The sequence below is a fragment of the Odocoileus virginianus genome, chromosome 14, assembly GCF_023699985.2.
Source record: "Odocoileus virginianus isolate 20LAN1187 ecotype Illinois chromosome 14, Ovbor_1.2, whole genome shotgun sequence".
Classification (NCBI taxonomy): domain Eukaryota; kingdom Metazoa; phylum Chordata; class Mammalia; order Artiodactyla; family Cervidae; genus Odocoileus; species Odocoileus virginianus.
This window is the reverse complement of record NC_069687.1, coordinates 54246255-54264851: the sequence shown is the minus strand read 5'-3', so window position 1 is coordinate 54264851 and position 18597 is coordinate 54246255. Positions and strand designations below refer to the sequence as shown.

Below are 18597 nucleotides of genomic sequence, written 5' to 3'. Positions count from 1 at the left end.
GTTGCTGTTTAATATAAAAAATGAATTGGAGGAACAACAAGATTGGAAGCAAGGAGACCTCTTGTGAGGTTGCTGAAAGTATCTACTTGAGAATTGTTTGTGGCCCATAATACTGCAGTATTGAGGATGGAGAGAAGCACATGGCTTTGAGATGTTAAAGAAGTAGAATAGGTAGGTCATAGTGATTGATTGATAATATTGATTGATAGGTAACTTGCAGGGTCAAGCATGATGCCTAGGTTTCCACCTTGCCCAGCCTGGCGGATGGTTGTGCTCTAAACGGGGAGGAAGAAGAATTTGGGAGGGGATGATGAGACCAAGGTGGTAAGTTTAATTTGGATGTTGAGTTTGTTGTATCTGTGAAATAAACAGAAATACCCCCAACCCCCCACAGCAAGGTGAAGAGTAAGTGGGTATTAGGAGGTGAGTGTGTCTAACTTCTAAGAGTTTGGCTATGAAGAGAAGGAAGGGACTTAAGCAGCAGTGGTAATTGCTTTTAAAAATTGAATTATAGAGGAGAAGCATTGGGCTTCCCAGGTGGCACTAGTGGTAAAGAACCCACTTGCCAGTGCAGGAGTCTTAAGAGATGTGGGCTCAATCCCTGGATGAGGAAGATCCCCTGGAAGAGGGCATGGCAACCCACTGCATTATTCTTGCCTGGAGAATTCCGTGGACAGAGGATCCTGGAGAGCTACAGTCCTGGTCACAAAGAGTTGGACATGACTGAAGCGACTTAACACACATGTGTAGAGAAGAAAGGGATATTTTCAGACAGGAATATAAAACACAGGGTCAAACAAAGTATAGTGGTTTTTTTTTGGTAATCAAAATTAAAGCCAAGTCATAGGGAATAATTGCTAGAATAATGTTCTGTCAAACTAGTAGCCAGTAGCCTCATGTGGATATTTAAGTTTAAATTATTTATCAATCCCAAGAAATACAAAATTTACTTTCTCAGTCTCACTAGCTACATTTGAAGTACATTTTATGTGTGTGTATCTAGTGGCTACCATATTGGTCAGCACAGATATAGAACATGTCTGTCATCACATAAAATTCTATTGGATATTGTTGTACTATGGTGGAAGTATTTATGCCCTTAGTAAATATTTATTGAACATATCTCAAGTGCTAAACACTAATCTAGCTAAGGAGACACCACTGTACAAGTCAAAAATATCACCTATGCGGAGTTTGCATTCTAATGTGGGAAGAGAGACAATATATAAATAAAATATGGCATAAGTATCTTATTAGGTGCTTTGGAGAAAAATCCAGAAAAGGTGGTATTTGAGGACAGGTTTCCTGAGAAGGGGCATTGAGCATTGACCTAAAGGAGCTGAGAAAAGGGAGCCATATTAATATTTGGGGAAAGAACATTCTAGATCAAGAACAGAGGCCCTGCAGTTGGAGTGTGTCTCGTGTTCTTAAGAAACTTCGTGGAGGCTGAGTGTAGCTAAAACAGAATGATTGATGGAAAGCATAGCTGGAATTGAGGTCAGAAAGGGCCTAATAGGCACTTGCTTTAATTTATTCCAGGAATGCTCTTCTTCAAAATGTTCGTGTGGTTCCCTCTTCCTACCTCCTTCAGATCTTAGCTCAGATGTCTTTTTCTCAGGGATTCTGTCATTGAACATCCCATATAAAGGACTTTGGCATTTACTCTGTATGGGAAACCACGGAGTGTTTTGAGCATAGTAATAATTAACATTCTGACTTAACATTGTAAAATGATCAGTCTGGCTTCTGGATGGAGAATACATTACAGGGAGCAGGGGTGGATCTAGTGAGCTGAGTTAGAAGGCTATTACAATGATCAAGTGAGAGATGACAATGGCTTTGATTAGGTTGGTAGCGGTAGGGATGGTGAGGCATGATCAGATTCTAGATATATTTTGAAGTCAGCAGAATTCAGTAAGAAACTAGTTGAGAGATAAAAAAGAGAAGTGTTAAGGGTGACTCCAGTTTTTTTAGCTTGAACAACCCGGAAGTTGTAGTTGCTGTTTATTGAGATAGAAAAAACTAGGTTTGCGGTTGAGGGAGACTTGTTTTTTTGAAATGTCATTTAAACAGTTGGATATCCAAAGGTTGTGTTTAAGGGGAAAAGTCTTCTGTGGAGATATACATTTTGGGATTTTTAAGGTTATATAGATGGTATTGAAATTTTCATTATTTCACATAAAAAATCTTTTTTAAGGTTACAGTTGCTGAAATTATTTTTATTGCCCAAGGTACCAGGTACTGCAGAGAATGCCCGATCGTGTGTCCGAGCTTATTTTTCTGATCTGCATGAAACTCTGTGTCGTCAAGAAGAAATGGCTCTAAGTGTTGTTGATGCTCATGTTCGAGAAAAATTGATTTGGCTCAGGCAGCAACAAGAAGATATGACTGTTTTGTTATCTCAGGTTTCAACAGCCTGTCTCCATTGTGAAAAGACTTTGCAACAGGTACATGGTTTAAAACATGGTTAGGACATGGTTTAAGAAGGAGAATTTGTAAGCTTAATCAAATCATTACTGGAAGTACATACTAGTCTATTTTATTAATTTAATAGATATTTTTATACTATTCCTGTATGTTACTGTGGGCTTTAATGTGGACTGTGCTTAGGACATGATCTCTAACCTTGAATTGCTCCAGTCAGCCATATCAATGCCCTCTCTTTTTAGTGTTCTCCCCACCATAAAACCATAGGTTCTAGAACCTGCTTAACTTCTTGTCATTCTTTATTCATCCCAAGTCCTTTAACCCTTTTTTTCCAAATGTATACTATTCTTTCAGCTTGGTGGGCTTATGTCTCCCTTTTTTAATATTGGAAATCTTTCTTCAAATGTTTATTGTTGTTTGAAGTTCCTTTTTCTTGCTGTTTTTGTTCATTGGTTTTTGGTGGGGGAGATGGGGAGTGCATCTGTAACACGAACTACCCATCTCTGCTCTAATTTATTGGTTCTTAACTTTGATGTCACAGAAAATCCATTTTTTTTTTGATGCATGATGTATTATAAGCAATTTGTTACCCATTTTGCAGATAATATGCTTTTAAAATGAATTAGACTTAAGGTTATTCTAACAAAAATGTCAGTCTTATTCATTACTGTTTTGGCTCTGCCTTCATAAATGTGCAAATTAAGACTTACTGTTGCCCTGGGAATATGCAGACCCTCTCATCTTTTGGTATATTGCTGATGATTGTGTTGATATCAAATCATTAGAGAGAGAAACTTTCTACCATTGTAGAGCTTTTTCTCTTAGAAATCTGATAGGCTAGGCTGTAAGCACATCAACCTTGCGTCCTTTAGTCCTTGTCACATTGAATTGTAATAATTGATGTTTTTGCCATCTATTAAGTTGTCTTCGTGCTCCAGTCCTGTTCTTCTGTCCTCTCCTTTGTGATGCTGAGATTGGAACGCTGAAAGCCTGCTCCGCCAGCTGGTTCCATGTTATTTTAGGCTCTGCCCGTAGGGGGCAGTAGAGGGAGGCTGAAAGGTGGACGTGATTTCCTGTGGGTTCCCGTTTGCTTGGGGTTCATGTGAATGTCGCTGCTTACACGAGGAGACCACTTTCCTTCGAGATCTGAGTTTCAGCTCCATGGGATCCCTCCTATAAGTGTCTAAGTTTTAATAATTCTAACATCTCTCCTTTATTCCCCCAGCCCTGAGAGTGGTAGCTATTTCTTACAGTTGTTTCCTCCATGAGACCTCCGAGCTCTTTTTACACTTTCAGTTGCCTTGTTAATTACTACACCTAGTTAACAGTTCTTCATATTAGTTTTTCTGTTCACATGATTGTTGGCGTTTTTGTCTCCTGATTTGAGTCTAATGATAGATTATGCACAATTGTCCTTCTGAATGTTGGCTGAATGTATCTTTGTATCTAAATTCTTTGTATCTGGATAGAAAGAGCTTAATATATACTTGTTCAGCTCAAGCTACACAGCAGAATTACAAACGGAGCATGTTCTAAATCATAGTTAAGTGACTACTTCAAAATATTTTTATATTTATTTAATTTAAAAGTATGCTCATGGCTACTGAAATATTCAGAAGTATTTTAGAGTTTCTGAAGCATTTTGTCAAAGTGACTGATAAATGTTAATGACAGCGTATTATCTCCCTGGGTTAATGCAAATGAAATTGGGGTCTTGGATTCATTCTTCATATGTACTTATTAGTTTCATTCTGATTTATGGCCACAGAACCCTAATCTCAGCCAGTAGTCTTAAAAGTTCCTGCCACAGAGATACCTTAACAGAGGAATGGATGGAACATCACATATTTATTACCAATTTTGATGATAAAATTTAATCATCCCTCCCCTCCAAAATAATTGATGCATCATGTAAGGCATGATGCCGCTTGGTTAGGATTTATTTATGAGGCAGACATTTTTTTTTTTTGTGCCTGCTATGTGCCATGTAAATGCTAGGTACATGGAATACGCCAATAAGCAAAATAGGCCAAAAGCCATAATTTTGTGGAGTTAGCATCTTAGCAAGAAGACAGTACAATAAGCCATAACCATTTCTAATAAGTAAATTATATAGTATGTTAAAAAGTGATAAGAGCTAAGGGAAAAGGAAAATGTGTGAAGGTACAGCAGATTGCATTTTGAAATAGGGTAAGCATCATTGAGAAAAGGTGAGATTTAATCAGACTCAAAAGGGAAGAAGGTGAAGGGAACTATCTCACACCTTAATGAGGAAGATTTTAGTAGAGGAAATGGTTAGTGCAAAAACCCTAGGGTGACATGTATTTGAGGAACAGCAAAAGAGGGCACTATGGCTGGAATAGATGGATAGTAATAAGCGATGGCAGAGAAGGCAGTGGCACCCCACTCCAGTACTCTTGCCCAGAAAATCCCATGGATGGAGGAGCTTGGTGGGCTGCAGTCCATGGGGTGCTAAGAGTTGGACATGACTGAGCAACTTCACTTTCACGCATTGGAGAAGGAAATGGCAACCCACTCCAGTGTTCTTGCCTGGAGAATCCCAGGGATGGGGGAGCCTGGTGGGCTGCCGTCTGTGGGGTCGCACAAAGTCGGACACGACTGAAGTGACTTAGCAGCAGCAGCACCAGCAGCAATAAGCGATGGAGAGAGTAATAGGAGCTGAAATGAGAGGAAATAGGGAATGATATATAAGGAGAGCCTTGTGGCCATTGGAAGGATTTCAGCTTTTACTGATTGAATTGGAGAAACCATTGTGAGGTTTTGAGCACAAGCATTCTTTAATCTTACTTAAAAGGATCTGGCTGATGTGAAAAGGGCAAAGAGAAGGGAAGGAGTTCAATAGTTAGGGACTATTGTGGCATTCCAAGTGAGAGAGAATGGTAGCTTGGATAGTAGGGGCTAGAAGTACCCAGATTTTGGAAATCCAGTAGGATTTGTGACAAATACATGTGAAAATGAGGAAGGAGAAGACAAGAGGGACTTCAGGGTTTTTGTTCTGGGGATTGGAACAGCCAGATTGCTGTCACCTCATATGAATATGGCTTCCCTTGTAGCTCAGTTGGTAAAGAATCTGCCTGCAATGCAGGAGACCCAGTTCGATTCCTGGGTTGGAAAGATCCCCTGGAGAAGGGAAAGGCTACCCATTCCAGTATTCTGGCCCAGAAAAGTCCATGGACTGTATAGTCCATGGGGTCGCAAAGAGTCGGACACTACTGAACGACTTTCACTTTCTTTCTTTTCATATGAATATACAACAGTGAGCAAAAACTGACAATGCTATTTCTTTCATGGAGTTTATATATTGTTGGAAAATCTATATCTTATGAAAAATACACTGGCATATGTATAGAATATTTCTGGAATAATATTTGAGCAACTGGAAGGAAAGAGCCTGGGACTCTAGAGTGAGACAGAGACATCACAGTTTGACCTTTAGTCCTTTGTTTTTGGAACCAATAAGTGTATCTTACATTATTTTGAAAAACTTTTATAGGAGTACTATATATATGTGTGTATATATATACACACATAGAAATATATACATACACGCTCAACTTGCTGTATTTTAGGACTGGACATTGCTATGTAACCAGCATTCAGATCCAGTAACAGGGCATTACCAGGACCCCAGAAGACCCTCAGACTCTCTTCTAATAACTACCTGCCTTTCCTCCTAAGGATAAACGACTGTCCTGATTTCTAATGTATACTTTTTTTTTGCCTGTTTTGATAATTAATAAAAGTTGGAATCATACAATAAGAACTCTTCATGTCATTTCTACCCTTATTTCGTGTGAAATTCATTTTGTCAAAATGTAATTGTAGTTCATTTTTATTGTGATAGTGTTGCGTTTGTGGACACAAAATTATTTATCTGTTCTTATGTTGATGGATGGGCTCTTAAATTATTTATTAATGTCTGACTATTGTTATCTTAGTCAAATTTACACATAAGTTAACTTTGAATGTTGTTGTTGAGTGTTCAACCCTTGTGACCCCATGGATTGTAGCATGCCTAGATCCTCTGTCCTCCACTGTTTCCCAGAGTTTGCTCAAATTCATGTCTGTTGAGTCAGTGATGCTGTCTAATCATCTCATCCTCAGCCATCCTCTTTTCCTTTTGCATTCAATCTTTCCCAGCATCAGGGCCTTTTCCTGTGAATTAACTCTTTGCATCAGGTGGCCAAAGTTTTGGAGCTTCAGCTTCAGCATGAGTCCTTCCAGTGAATATTCACAGTTGATTTCATTTAGGATTGACTGGTTTGATCTGCTTTCAGTCCAAGGGACTGTAAAGAGTCTTCTCCTCCAGCACCGCAATTCAAAAGCATCAAATCTTCAGCGGCTAACTTTGAATACTGTAATGTTAAATGAGCTTTTCTTGAGTTTTAGTGATATCTCTTTTTTTCTGATTTCTTTAAAAGGTTTATAAGAAATATCATCTTCTCCTTTCTAGGATGATTGTAGAGTTGTCTTGGCAAAACAAGAAATTACAAGGTTACTAGAAACGTTGCAAAAGCAGCAGCAGCAGTTTACAGAAGTTGCAGATCACGTTCAGTTGGACGCCAGCATCCCTGTCACCTTTACAAAGGTAATGTATTCTGTGCTTCATGTTTAGGTGTGGTTTTGAACAAATCATAATTGTTTTACCTTCCATGGCAATTAGCTTGAAGAGACAACTAAAAAATTAATGAACCATAGGATTAAAAAAGAAAACTTTATCAGTGGAAAATAGAAGGTGGTGTAATGAATCTTCTATACTCATCACCACCTACTGGAACAGTTAATAACTTTTTATTTCACCTACCCTTCTCCCAGTCTCTTTCTACCTACAATCTCCCAGGTTATTTTAAAACAAATCTCAACATATTTCATCCCAACATCAAATAATTCTTAAAATACAATAAAAATACCATTACCACACCTAAGAAATTAAATACATCTTTAATATTACCCATTATCGAATTATATTCAGATTTCCTAGATTGTTAAATAAATTTGTTTAGGTCTGAGACTGAATCCAACAAGGTATGTATTTGGCATTTTTTGATATGTTTTGGCCTCTTTTCAAGCGGATTCCCCCGAATTTAAAAAGGTACATGTGTTTCATTTTGCTCTCTATTTTTGAGTGGCTTTAAAATTGTTTTTAATCTTGTTTTATAATTATGTGAAGCATTCACATGGTCCAGAGTCGTATCTACAAAGCAAAGTACATTCAGTGAAGTCTAACTTAAATTCCTGGCCCCTCCACCCGTTTCTTCCCTTTGCCATAGAAAACTATTAAGAATTTTTCTTAGTTTTATTCATCATTAAAAAAAAAATAGAGAAATATGTTTGCATGTACTCTCCACCTATTTAAAGGTAGAGTACTGTACTCACTTCTCCACCTTGCGTTTTAACTTGAGGGCACATCCTAGAGGTCACTCCATAGCAGTATATAGTGACCTTTTCCATTTCTTTTTGCATCTAGAAGGTTCTTGATTGTGAGTATGTACTTTTTTTTTTATTATGGTAAAAAACAAATTTTTTTACCATCTTAACCATTTTTTAAGTGTATAGTTCAGTATTGTTAGGTATATTCACACTGTGTGAAACATTTTCAGAAATTTTTCATCTTGAAAAACTGAAACTATACCTTATAAGCAACCAATCCCTTCTTCCCTGCTTCTCCTCATATCTTGGTAACCACTGTTCTACTTTCTGTTTCTTTGAATTTGACTACTATAAATTTAGTGTATACGTGGATAGTATTTGTCTTTTTGTGACTGGGTTTATTTCACTTAGTATTATGTCCTCAGAGCTCACCTGTGTTGTAGTATGTGACAGAATATCCTTTTAAGTCTAAATAATATTTCATTGTTTGTATATGCCACATTTTGTGTATACATTCATCTATCAGTGGATATTTGGGTTACTTTACCTCTTGGTTATTGTGAATAGTGCTGCTGTGAACATGATTGTATAGACATCTCTTTCAGGCTTTGTTTCCAATTCTTTTGGATAAATAACCAGAAATGGGACTAATGGTTTATATAGTAGTTCTGTTTTTAATTTTCTGAGGAAATGTCATACTGTTTCCTTAGTGATTGCATCACATGATAGAAATCCCACCAAAAGTGCATGAGGATTCCAATTTCTCCACATTTTCACTTATTATTTTCTATTTGTTTGATTTGTTTTTGATAGTAGCTATCCTGATTGGTGTAAAGTGATATCTTATTGTGGTATTGATTTGCGTTTCTCTGATGATCAGTGATATTAAGCATCTTTTCATATGCTTCTTGGTCAGTTCTGTGGAGAATTTTTTACAAGTCCTTTTGCCTATTTTTCTGTTTCTGTCTTTTTGTTGTTGAGTTATAGGAGTTCTTTATGTATTCTGGATATGAACCCATTATCAGATACATGATTTGCAAGTATCTTCTCCCATTCTATAGTTTTCTTCTTCACTCTCTTGATTGTGTCCTCTGATTCACAAAAGCTTTTAACATTGATCTAGTCCCATCTATGTATTTTTGCTTCTGTTGTTTTTTATGTCATATCTAAGAAAATCATTGCCAAACCCAGTGTCATGAAGCTTTTCTGCTGTTCTACGAGTTTTATAGCTTTGGTTCTTATCTTTAGGGCTTTAATCTATTTATTTATAATCCAGATATTTAGAATTATTATATATTGTTTATAAACCTTCCATTTTTCCATTATATAATGAACTTGTCCCTTATAACAGTTTCTGACTTAAAAATCTATTTTATCTGATATTAGGATGGCCAGCCCTGCTTTCTTTTGGGTATGATTTGCATCCCAAAGAGATTTGCATCTTTACCATCCTTTCACTTTCAAACGTGTGTTTCCTTAGATATAAAGTGAGTCTCTTTTGTAAATAGCATATTTTTAGATCTTGGTTTTTCACCCATTAGGTCACACTATGTCTTTCAAGTGGAGAGTTACGTCTATTTATATTTAAAGTAATTATTGTTAAGTAAACCCTTACTGTTGTCATTTTGTTCATTTTCTGCCTAACTTGATAAGGTTTTTTTTTTGTTTCACCTTTCCTCATTCATTGCCTTTTGTGTTTTATTGATTTTTTTTTATAGTGTCATGGTTTGATTTCCTTCTCATTTCCTTTTGTTTATATTCTATGGATTTTGTGTGTGTGTGTGAGGTTATCATTGCAATTACATAAAATATCTTAGTTGTAACATTCTGTTTTAAATTGATAACAAATTAACTTCAATTGCATACAAAAATTCTATTTCTCCACAGCTCCACCCCCTGTACTTTATGTTATTGATGTCACAAATTATATCTTTATATACTTTATATATCTTTATTTTAATTAATATATTTAGCACAGCATGAAAAATCTTATTTAAAGAAGATTCAGTTGAGCTAGGAAATCTGGGAAAGATAAGTGTGTGTGTGTGTATTTTTTAGCTTACATAGTATGTAGTAAGTTTTACTAAGCCAAGATTTAACAAAACAGTGAGGATACATTTCCTCTTTCTAAATATCAGAATCAGGGTATTTTAATATGGGAATAGAACTCTGATTTTAATGAGTTGAGGAATGAGTAGGAGACAAAGTAATTAGCAAAGGTATTTTATAAATAAAAGTGTAAGTGCTAATACTTTTAACTCCATATCAAAATAAAAAGATTTGTTTTTTTAAAAATATAGGACAATAGAGTTCATATTGGACCCAAAATGGAAATTCGAGTTGTTACATTAGGATTGGATGGTGCTGGAAAAACTACTATTTTGTTTAAATTAAAACAGGATGAGTTCATGCAGCCTATTCCAACAATTGGTAAGTGTGCGTATTGCTTTTACCTTAATGAATATTTTATAGGAAAAAACCCTAACTTACAGATGAGTTCTCAGAGCCTTACTTTATGCCCATCTGATGTGGAGATTGGCTGTAAGACATCAGCATTTCAGAGGAAAAATGCAAGGTTCAGTGACTGTGGGATTGAAATGTGGATTGAGGAGGGATAGTAAGAAAGAACAGAATATTGGTGGGACAGTTGGAAGGAATAAAGAAAGTATTGATGACTCTGGCTGAAGATTAGGGATGAGGAGGTGGTGGTGTTGCAGAGCTGGTACTCGGCTGTCAAGGTCTTAAGGACTCTATTGGATTAGGGGGCTAACCCTGGTTAAAGGTATACATTTCCCCCATGTATGTTTATTACAAGTGGAGTTGGTTAGATAGTGCTGTATGAAGATGATTTGTAAGTCACAGTTACAAATCGGGCTGCCTGTTTTTGGTGTGTCACTCATAAGTCAGTTTTTTAATTTATTTTTTATTATTTTTTTTTCCATTTATTTTTTTTAGTTGGAGGCTAATTACTTTACAGTATTGTAGTGGTTTTTGCCATACATTGACATGAATCAGCCATGGATTTACATGTATTCCCCATCCCGGTCCCCCCTCCCACCTCCCTCTCCACCCGATTCCTCTGGGTCTTCCCAGTGCACCAGGCCCGAGCACTTGTCTCATGCATCCAGCTTGGGCTGGTGATCTCTTTCACCCTTGATAATATACATGTTTCAGTGCTGTTCTCTCAAAACATCCCACCCTCGCCTTCCCACAGTCAGTATTAAAGTAAGTTTTTTTTTTTTTTTAAAACAGGTTTTAATGTGGAAACTGTAGAATATAAAAATCTAAAGTTCACCATTTGGGATGTAGGTGGAAAACACAAATTAAGACCATTGTGGAAACATTATTACCTTAATACCCAAGGTAAGAGTGTAAAAATTACATCTTAATTTTTCAAATTTTTAGAATGTCAGTCCAGTTTTCAGTGCATTGATTTAGCTAATAAAACTGATATTTTAGCATTGATTAAATATATGACCATACTATTACATATTGGTAGCACGCCCCACACTATTAAGAAAATTAAGCTAGATAGACTGGGATATGTACTCTGGTATATTTCATGAAAAATGATAACAATATTTATCTTATACATGTAAGCAATTAAGGGTACTATCTTCTTGGTATTCTTAACAAAGAGTATTATTAGTGTTCATATGAGTATAATCATTGGCAGTAGTGTGGTATAGGGTAGAATTTGTGGTGTATAGTTCTATTGCTCTATTCAGTTCAATTCAACTCAACATTTATCCCATTATAATCTCTAAATAGCTCCACTCCTTTATTTTCATTCACAATTAGTTATCATCAGCAGAAGAACCCATAGTGGTTTGATTTTAACCAAACCCTGTTATGTGACATACATTCCACTTAGCATTTATTCACATAAATGAATTGTACATTTTGCCTCCTGTACCCCAGCATAAAGCTTTGTTCATGCTCCCTGTTCCATATATCGTCCTGTTTTCCAGCTGGAAGAAAGATCAGATAATTTTTACTTTGAAATTTTTGATATTAGGTTAGTATGAGCCAGTGATTAAGGGGAAGAAATGGAATTTTGAACATGAGGAATGGTTGAAAGCCTAGGATGTTTAGCTGCCATTAGATAGCTGGAAAGGTTTCAATAGACAATTCAGTAGATATTCATCAAGTTTCTGCTGTGTATTTTGAGTACAATTTATGGAAAGTGCTGTGCCAGGCACCTAAAGAGAATACCTTGGAGAGATAAAGTTGGTGACTTATTTATTTTTAAAAGACTATCTTTTGGTAAAGGAAGTAGAGTAATCAAAGTAAAGTAATCAAAGAAGGAGCATCAGTAGGTAGATCATGAGAAGTACATTTTCATTCATTAAGAGAAAAATATTAAATGATATGCAAAGCAATATGTGTTTGGTAGTGCAAATGTTGTAAATCCTGTTATTAATGAGGAAGAAATAGACCAAAAGTTAGGTGAACTGCTTGAGATCATATCATTAATTATTCCTAGGTGCTCCTATAATAGGCAGCCTTCCTGTGAAAATAAATGATGGTAGACTCACCATAATATAACATTAAAATATTTAGCCCACTTACTGAAATTGAACAAGCGACTAAATGAATATTTCTGTCTTTTTTTGATAGCTGTTGTGTTTGTTGTTGATAGCAGTCATAGAGACAGAGTTAGTGAAGCACACAGTGAACTTGCAAAGTTGTTAACGGAAAAAGAACTCCGAGATGCTTTACTCCTGATTTTTGCTAACAAACAGGTAATATATTTGTATTTCAGAATATTTATTTTAGCATTCCACATTATAAGGTAACTGTTAAGATTTTGAGAGAAATAACTCAGAAGATATAAAGTTTCTGCATTGTATTTTGAATGCAGTCTATATGGAAGGTGCTGTACTTGGTACCTTGGAGTATACAGAAAGAAATAAGGTAGTTGATACTCACCAGAAACTCCTATGTATTTAGGTTTGCCTGTTAAGTGTTTATTTCTGATACTGCTAAGTGCAGATTAATAAGAAGACTGCTAAGTGACTTCAGTAATATTAAAGTATTATGGAAAATTAGAGAGTAGTTCTAAAGGTTGTATTTTCTAAGATTTATAAAAAGTAGGATTTGAATTGAAATTATAGATAATACTTTGAATTAGTATGTGAAGCAAAGAACAACTACAGACAGAAAAAATAAAAACATGAATATTTTTAGAGCGCATCATGGAGACCAATATATGCCAGCAAATTTGAAAAATTCAGCAGTGACCACAGGACTGGAAAAGGTCAGTTTTCGTTCCAGTCCCAAAGAAAGGTTATGCCAGAGAATGTTCAAACTACATATGGTTGCATTCATTTCACATGCTAGCAAGGTAATGCTCAAAATCCTTCAGGCTAGGCTTCAACAGTATCGAGACTCGAGAACTTCCACATGTACAAGTGGGATTTAGAAAGGCAGAAGAACCAGAGATCAAATTGACAACATCCATTGGATCATAGAAAAAAGCAAAAGAATTCCAGAAAAATATCTACTTCTGCTTCACTGACTATGCTAAAGCCTTTGCTGTGTGAATCACAGTTAACTGTGGAAATTCTTAAAGAGCTGGGAATACCAGACCACCTTACCTGTCTCCTGAGAAACCTGTATCAGGACAAGAAGCAGCAGTTAGAACCAGACATGGAACAACAGACTGGTTCCAGATTGGGAAAGTAGTATGCCACACAGCTGTGTGTTGTCACATCATGCGAAATGCCGGGCTGAATGACTCAAACTAGAATCAAGATTGATGGGAGAAATATCAACAACCTCAGATATGCAGATGATACCACTCTAATGGCAGAAAGCAAAGAGGAACTAAAAAGCTTCTTGATGAGGATGAAAGAGAAGAATGAAAAAGCTGGTTTAAAACTCAACATTCAAAAAACTAAGATCATCACTTCATGGCAAATAGACAGGGAAAAAGTGGAAACAGTGACAAATTTTATTTTCCTGGGCTCCAGAATCACTGTGGACAATAACTGCAGCCACGAAATTTTATGCTTGCTCCTTGGAAGAAAAACTATGACAAACCTAGACGACTTAGTAAAGCAGAGATAGCACTTTCCTAACAAAGGTCCATATAGTCAAAGCTATGATTTTTTTCAGTAGTCATGTATGGATGTGAGAGTTGGACCATTAAGAATGCTGAGCACCAAAGAACTGATACTTTCAAACTGTGGCAGCTGAAGATTCTTAGATTTTGACACAGCTTCTAGGAGGATAAGAATGCTTTTCTTTAGAGTGATAAAGTGGCTTAGATGTCATAAGAAGGAAGAGTTGGGTAGACAGTAAGGATTTTCCCCTTAATTTAAAAAAATGGCAAGCTATTAAGAACTGATACACTTCACTTTATGATTAAAGATATGCAAATAAGGCAGAGTGAAATACCATTTCCCATTTATCATCTTGTTAAAGATGAAAATGTTTGATAATCCTCAGACATGGATACACTGCTGGTGTGGTTATTAATGTGAGATATTTTCTTGGAGGGCAATATGGCAGTACTTTGTCAAAGTACTGCACATAAAAAGTACTGTTTAGATGCATATACCCTTTTACCCTGTAATTCTCTAGTAATGTATTCTGTAGACAGATATCCTAAGGTTGTCTTAGAGATAATTTTGCAAGTGTATGTATTTAAAAACATGTTTACCTACATGTATATGCATATGTAATAGCACATAAGCACATATTTTCAATGTAAATATTCAGTATAGGACTGGTTAAGAAAATTATGTTACACCTACAGTAGAATGCAATACAGAAGTTAAAAATACTGGTGGAAAATTTTTTCTGCTTGTCCTGACAATGGAAAGGTATCTTTATTTTCAATATATGTGTTAAGAAAACAAACAAACAAAAAAAAACTAGAATGTGTCCTGTTCATTTACATGAGTGTGCATAGAAGTTTTCTGGGAAAATATGAAAGAAATTGTTACTGATGGCTGCTTCTGGGAAGAAGGGTATTCAGGGCTCTTTGGAGAGATTTTTGTTGTTGGCCTTGCTGCACAGCTTGCAGGATCTTAGTTCCCCTACTAGGGACTATACTTGGGTCCCTGGCAGTGAAAGCAGTGAGTCCTATCCACTGGACCGTCAGAGAATTTCCTGGGAGAGTTTAATAAACTCTTTATAAACCCTACATAAGAGCCATTTCTTATGATATACATGTATTAATTTCCTTTTAAGTAGATGCCTTATAATGACACGGGCAGTCTCTTTCATTCAGGGGGCACAGCCTTCATTGATTTCATTGCAAGACTATTGCATGGTGGTCCAGTGGTTAAGAATCTGGCTTGCAGCGCAGGGGATGCTGGTGTGCTCCCTGTTTGGGGAGTAAGATCCCCCATGCCTGAAGCAGCTAAAACCTTGTGCCACAGCTACAGTCCATGTGCTCCAGTGCAGCATCCCACGTGACAGAAGGATGATCCTGTGAGCTCATGCAGCCAAGTGTTTTTTTTTTAAAGACTGTTCTTTCAGACTGTTATAACCAAAACAATTCTTTTTCTGTTCTCGTTAATCTCTGAATAATTACTGAAAGTTGAATTTAGGTTTTAACTTTAGGCTTCTGTTAAAAGTGATATCAGCAGAACTGTATATAGCAATAATTACAAAAATGCTAATTTGCATAGACTTACGAAAAATTTTTTTGATGTATATATATCTTTTAGGATGTTGCTGGAGCTCTGTCAGTAGAAGAAATCACTGAGCTTCTTAGTCTCCATAAATTGTGCTGTGGCCGAAGCTGGTATATTCAGGGCTGTGATGCTCGAAGTGGTACAGGACTGTATGAAGGATTGGACTGGCTCTCACGCCAACTTGTGGCTGCTGGAGTATTGGACGTTGCCTGATTTTAAATGTAGCAGTTGTTTAAAGTTTTGTGGTTAAGAGTTATTTTGCACATAACATGATGTAAGAAATTCTACATCTGAAAGATAGTTAATTTACGATATATATATAGGAATCTTGGATTGGGAATTCAGTACAATATTGCTTTTAAAAACTCTGTAGTAAAATTTAAATAGCTGATTGAGCAGATTAAATTGGATTAAACAGGGACTTACTGGATATGCATTTTTTTAAAACATACATTTGTTAAGTTTTTCAGATTACGTGTGTACACACAGATTACTTAGCACACACACATGCATGTTCTACTTATTGTTGGTACTACTGGTATGAATAACTGGGATCCATTAGTATTCAATCCAGCATTGGGAGGTAAGTAGTCACAGTGAAAGAGCAGGTGAAGGTTTATTCATTCAAAGAAAGAATAGCCAACCAAGTGTCTAATGGACTCTCTGTATGAAGCAGGTGAAGCATGGCTTCTTAACTTGCCTTTTCATTGGATTTTGGCAGTATGCAGTAGCAAAAAAGGCAGTGACTTAATGAGATAAAATCCAAACTGCATCTTTGGGTAATAGGATTACTTTAATATTCAGTATAACAGAACATCTTTAATGCTAAGAACTATAAGCTATAGAAGATTAATATTTTATACAGTATTTGATTAAAGCTCTCTTAAAGCCTTTTGTATAAAACCCAGTAAGTTAGAATGAAATGTAATCCAACTAGGCCTGATGTTGTCAGGTCAGTACTACACTGAAGAACAATTAATAAAAAACTGTGAAAGTCAGTTATATTCTAGTTGATCTTCACTTATGAAAAGACTGATTTGCAGAGCTGAACCTGGATGTATTACTTCCAAGGTCAGAGTTCTAAATTCGTGCTTCTATTTTTCAATATAAAGTACTTAGTAGTGTGTTTTTTAAAAATAATATTGCATCTTTAAGGAGAATGACTATAGGTAAAATGTAGTAAGTTATACGCAGAAGCCAGTGTTGGTCTTACATAAAAGGTAGAGATCGAAGTAGATATTACCTCTACCTCAAGAGAAGTTATTTAAGCAGTGGAAATGATTACCTTAAAATGTTTTCCCAAAATAAGTGCATTTATTTAAACAATAAAATGTGATCAAGGATTTTCATGATAAGGCCTTAAGAGGTGGTTTGAGAGAAACATGTCTACGAAAGGAAAAGAAGAAATGTATAAAAAGTTTATTTCACATTTATTACAGGGTTGTGAGTAAAAAATTTAAAGTGTGTGCTCTTTACTGTTTTTCACTTTTTAAGGACATTCCCTTATTATGGCAGTCTAATTTTATATTTAAAAATACCTAGATTGGGTTTTATAGGTTTTTTTTTAATGCTCTTTATACTTTAGATGAAGTGCTTCCCAGAGGGCTCTTTGATAAAGAATCTACATGCCATCATAGGAGACACGGGTTCAGTACCTGGGTTGGGAAGATCCCCTGGAGATGGGAATGGCAGGCCACTCCAGTATTCTTGCCTGGAGAATCCCATGGACAGAGGAGCCTGGTGGGCTACTGTCCATGGAGTCACAGAGCCAGGTATGACTCAGCACATACTTTAGGATGAGGTTAAATCCTTACAATGGCTGATGACAAGATGTGACTTCTGGATGGCACTGTTTTGGTTGTCTTTTCAAATATATTTCATTTAAAAACAACGAAACTTTTAGAAAACAAAGCATTAAAAAAATCCATCAGTTATGGGCAGTGTGTAAGCAAGTAAATGTAATATCTCATTCTTTATTTTTCAAGAAAAGGTCATGCTGTTACTAGTTTGTGCATATAATACTTCTGAATTAAATTAATATTTGATTGCAATAACTGTGAAAAATAAAAAAACGTGTTACATTTGCCTGTGAGCCCTTGAACTGTTTTGTCTACTAGGTAATTCAAAAACAGTCTAACACTAATATGTAAACTTGCTTTCTTCTGTAAATTTATTTTACCAGTTTTGCTTGACTTTTAAATCACATTCCTAGCATATTTCTACAACACAATTTAAAAATTGTGCTTAGACCTGATTATAATGTATCTAGTAGTAGTATTTATTATTTTTTAAGAAGTTTTTTTCAGGCTCTTATTTCTATTTCTGGTTGTACTTTCACTAATTATTAGCAAGACTGCGCTAGTTCCCGCTGGGAAATGTCAAACTTGAGAGGTTTTAAATACAGTCTATTTGGATTTGCCTCCTGGCACTGAATTTCTGTATTAAGCTAAATACTATTGTATAGTTTACGTAAAGCAGGTTTTTCAAGTGTATAGTCTTGGTCTGTAATTCTGGAATGCTTTATAATCACCAGAAGCCATTATTTGCATTATACAAATCATCAGAATGGATAGCAATAAAATGTTAAGATCACTTTAAAGAAATCCTATCATCTTTCTAAAAATTCTTGAATCATCTATATAGTAGTATTGCTAGTAACCAATTAAAGTCATATTTGTGCTGTGGTTAAGAGAAACAAAACAAAATGGGATAGGGATTGACTTCAATGTCAAATTGAGATAGTTTATTAAAAGTTTAGAAATGTTATTCTTTATTTGCAACTTACGTCACATTTAAATATGTATTAAAACTGTAGTGTTTTTTAAAGGAGAGCTAAAATTCTGCACTGACTAAAGTGAAATAGTTGCTTTTAAAATTTTTAATTTAACCTGTTTCACACAGAGTATCATATTTTAAGTAACTGTTTTCAGAAAAGGCCTTGGAAAACCTAGTTATATCCTGAGCTAATATTGCTAAAAGAAAGACTTTTTATGTAACACTGAGATACTTCTCAATTTGCAAGGTGGTAATAAGGAAGAAAATAGCTGTACTTTTCCCTATAAAGAGTAATAAGTGAAAAGGGCTAATGAGTAAGCATCAGTATCTTGCTAATAGTTTACAACATGCTTTA

At 35.7% G+C, this 18597-nt stretch overlaps 1 protein-coding gene across 2 annotated transcripts in view; it reads left to right on the top strand.

The window, feature by feature from the left end:
- Window positions 1–17552, top strand: part of TRIM23 (tripartite motif containing 23) — a 33282-nt gene extending 15730 nt beyond the window's left edge. Inside the window, exons 1-7 of one of the 2 annotated variants that reach the window (XM_070476757.1) lie at window positions 178–324; window positions 2232–2447; window positions 6902–7036; window positions 10119–10248; window positions 11071–11181; window positions 12439–12563; window positions 15501–17552. In XM_070476757.1, coding sequence (XP_070332858.1) covers window positions 2316–2447; window positions 6902–7036; window positions 10119–10248; window positions 11071–11181; window positions 12439–12563; window positions 15501–15680 — 813 coding nt within the window. In that variant the 5' untranslated portion in view covers window positions 178–324; window positions 2232–2315 and the 3' untranslated portion in view covers window positions 15681–17552. Of the gene's footprint in view, window positions 1–177; window positions 325–2231; window positions 2448–6901; window positions 7037–10118; window positions 10249–11070; window positions 11182–12438; window positions 12564–15500 lie in introns of those variants that run through there. The other variant, XM_020910360.2, reaches the window with a different exon arrangement.
- Window positions 17553–18597: the final 1045 nt, after the last annotated feature.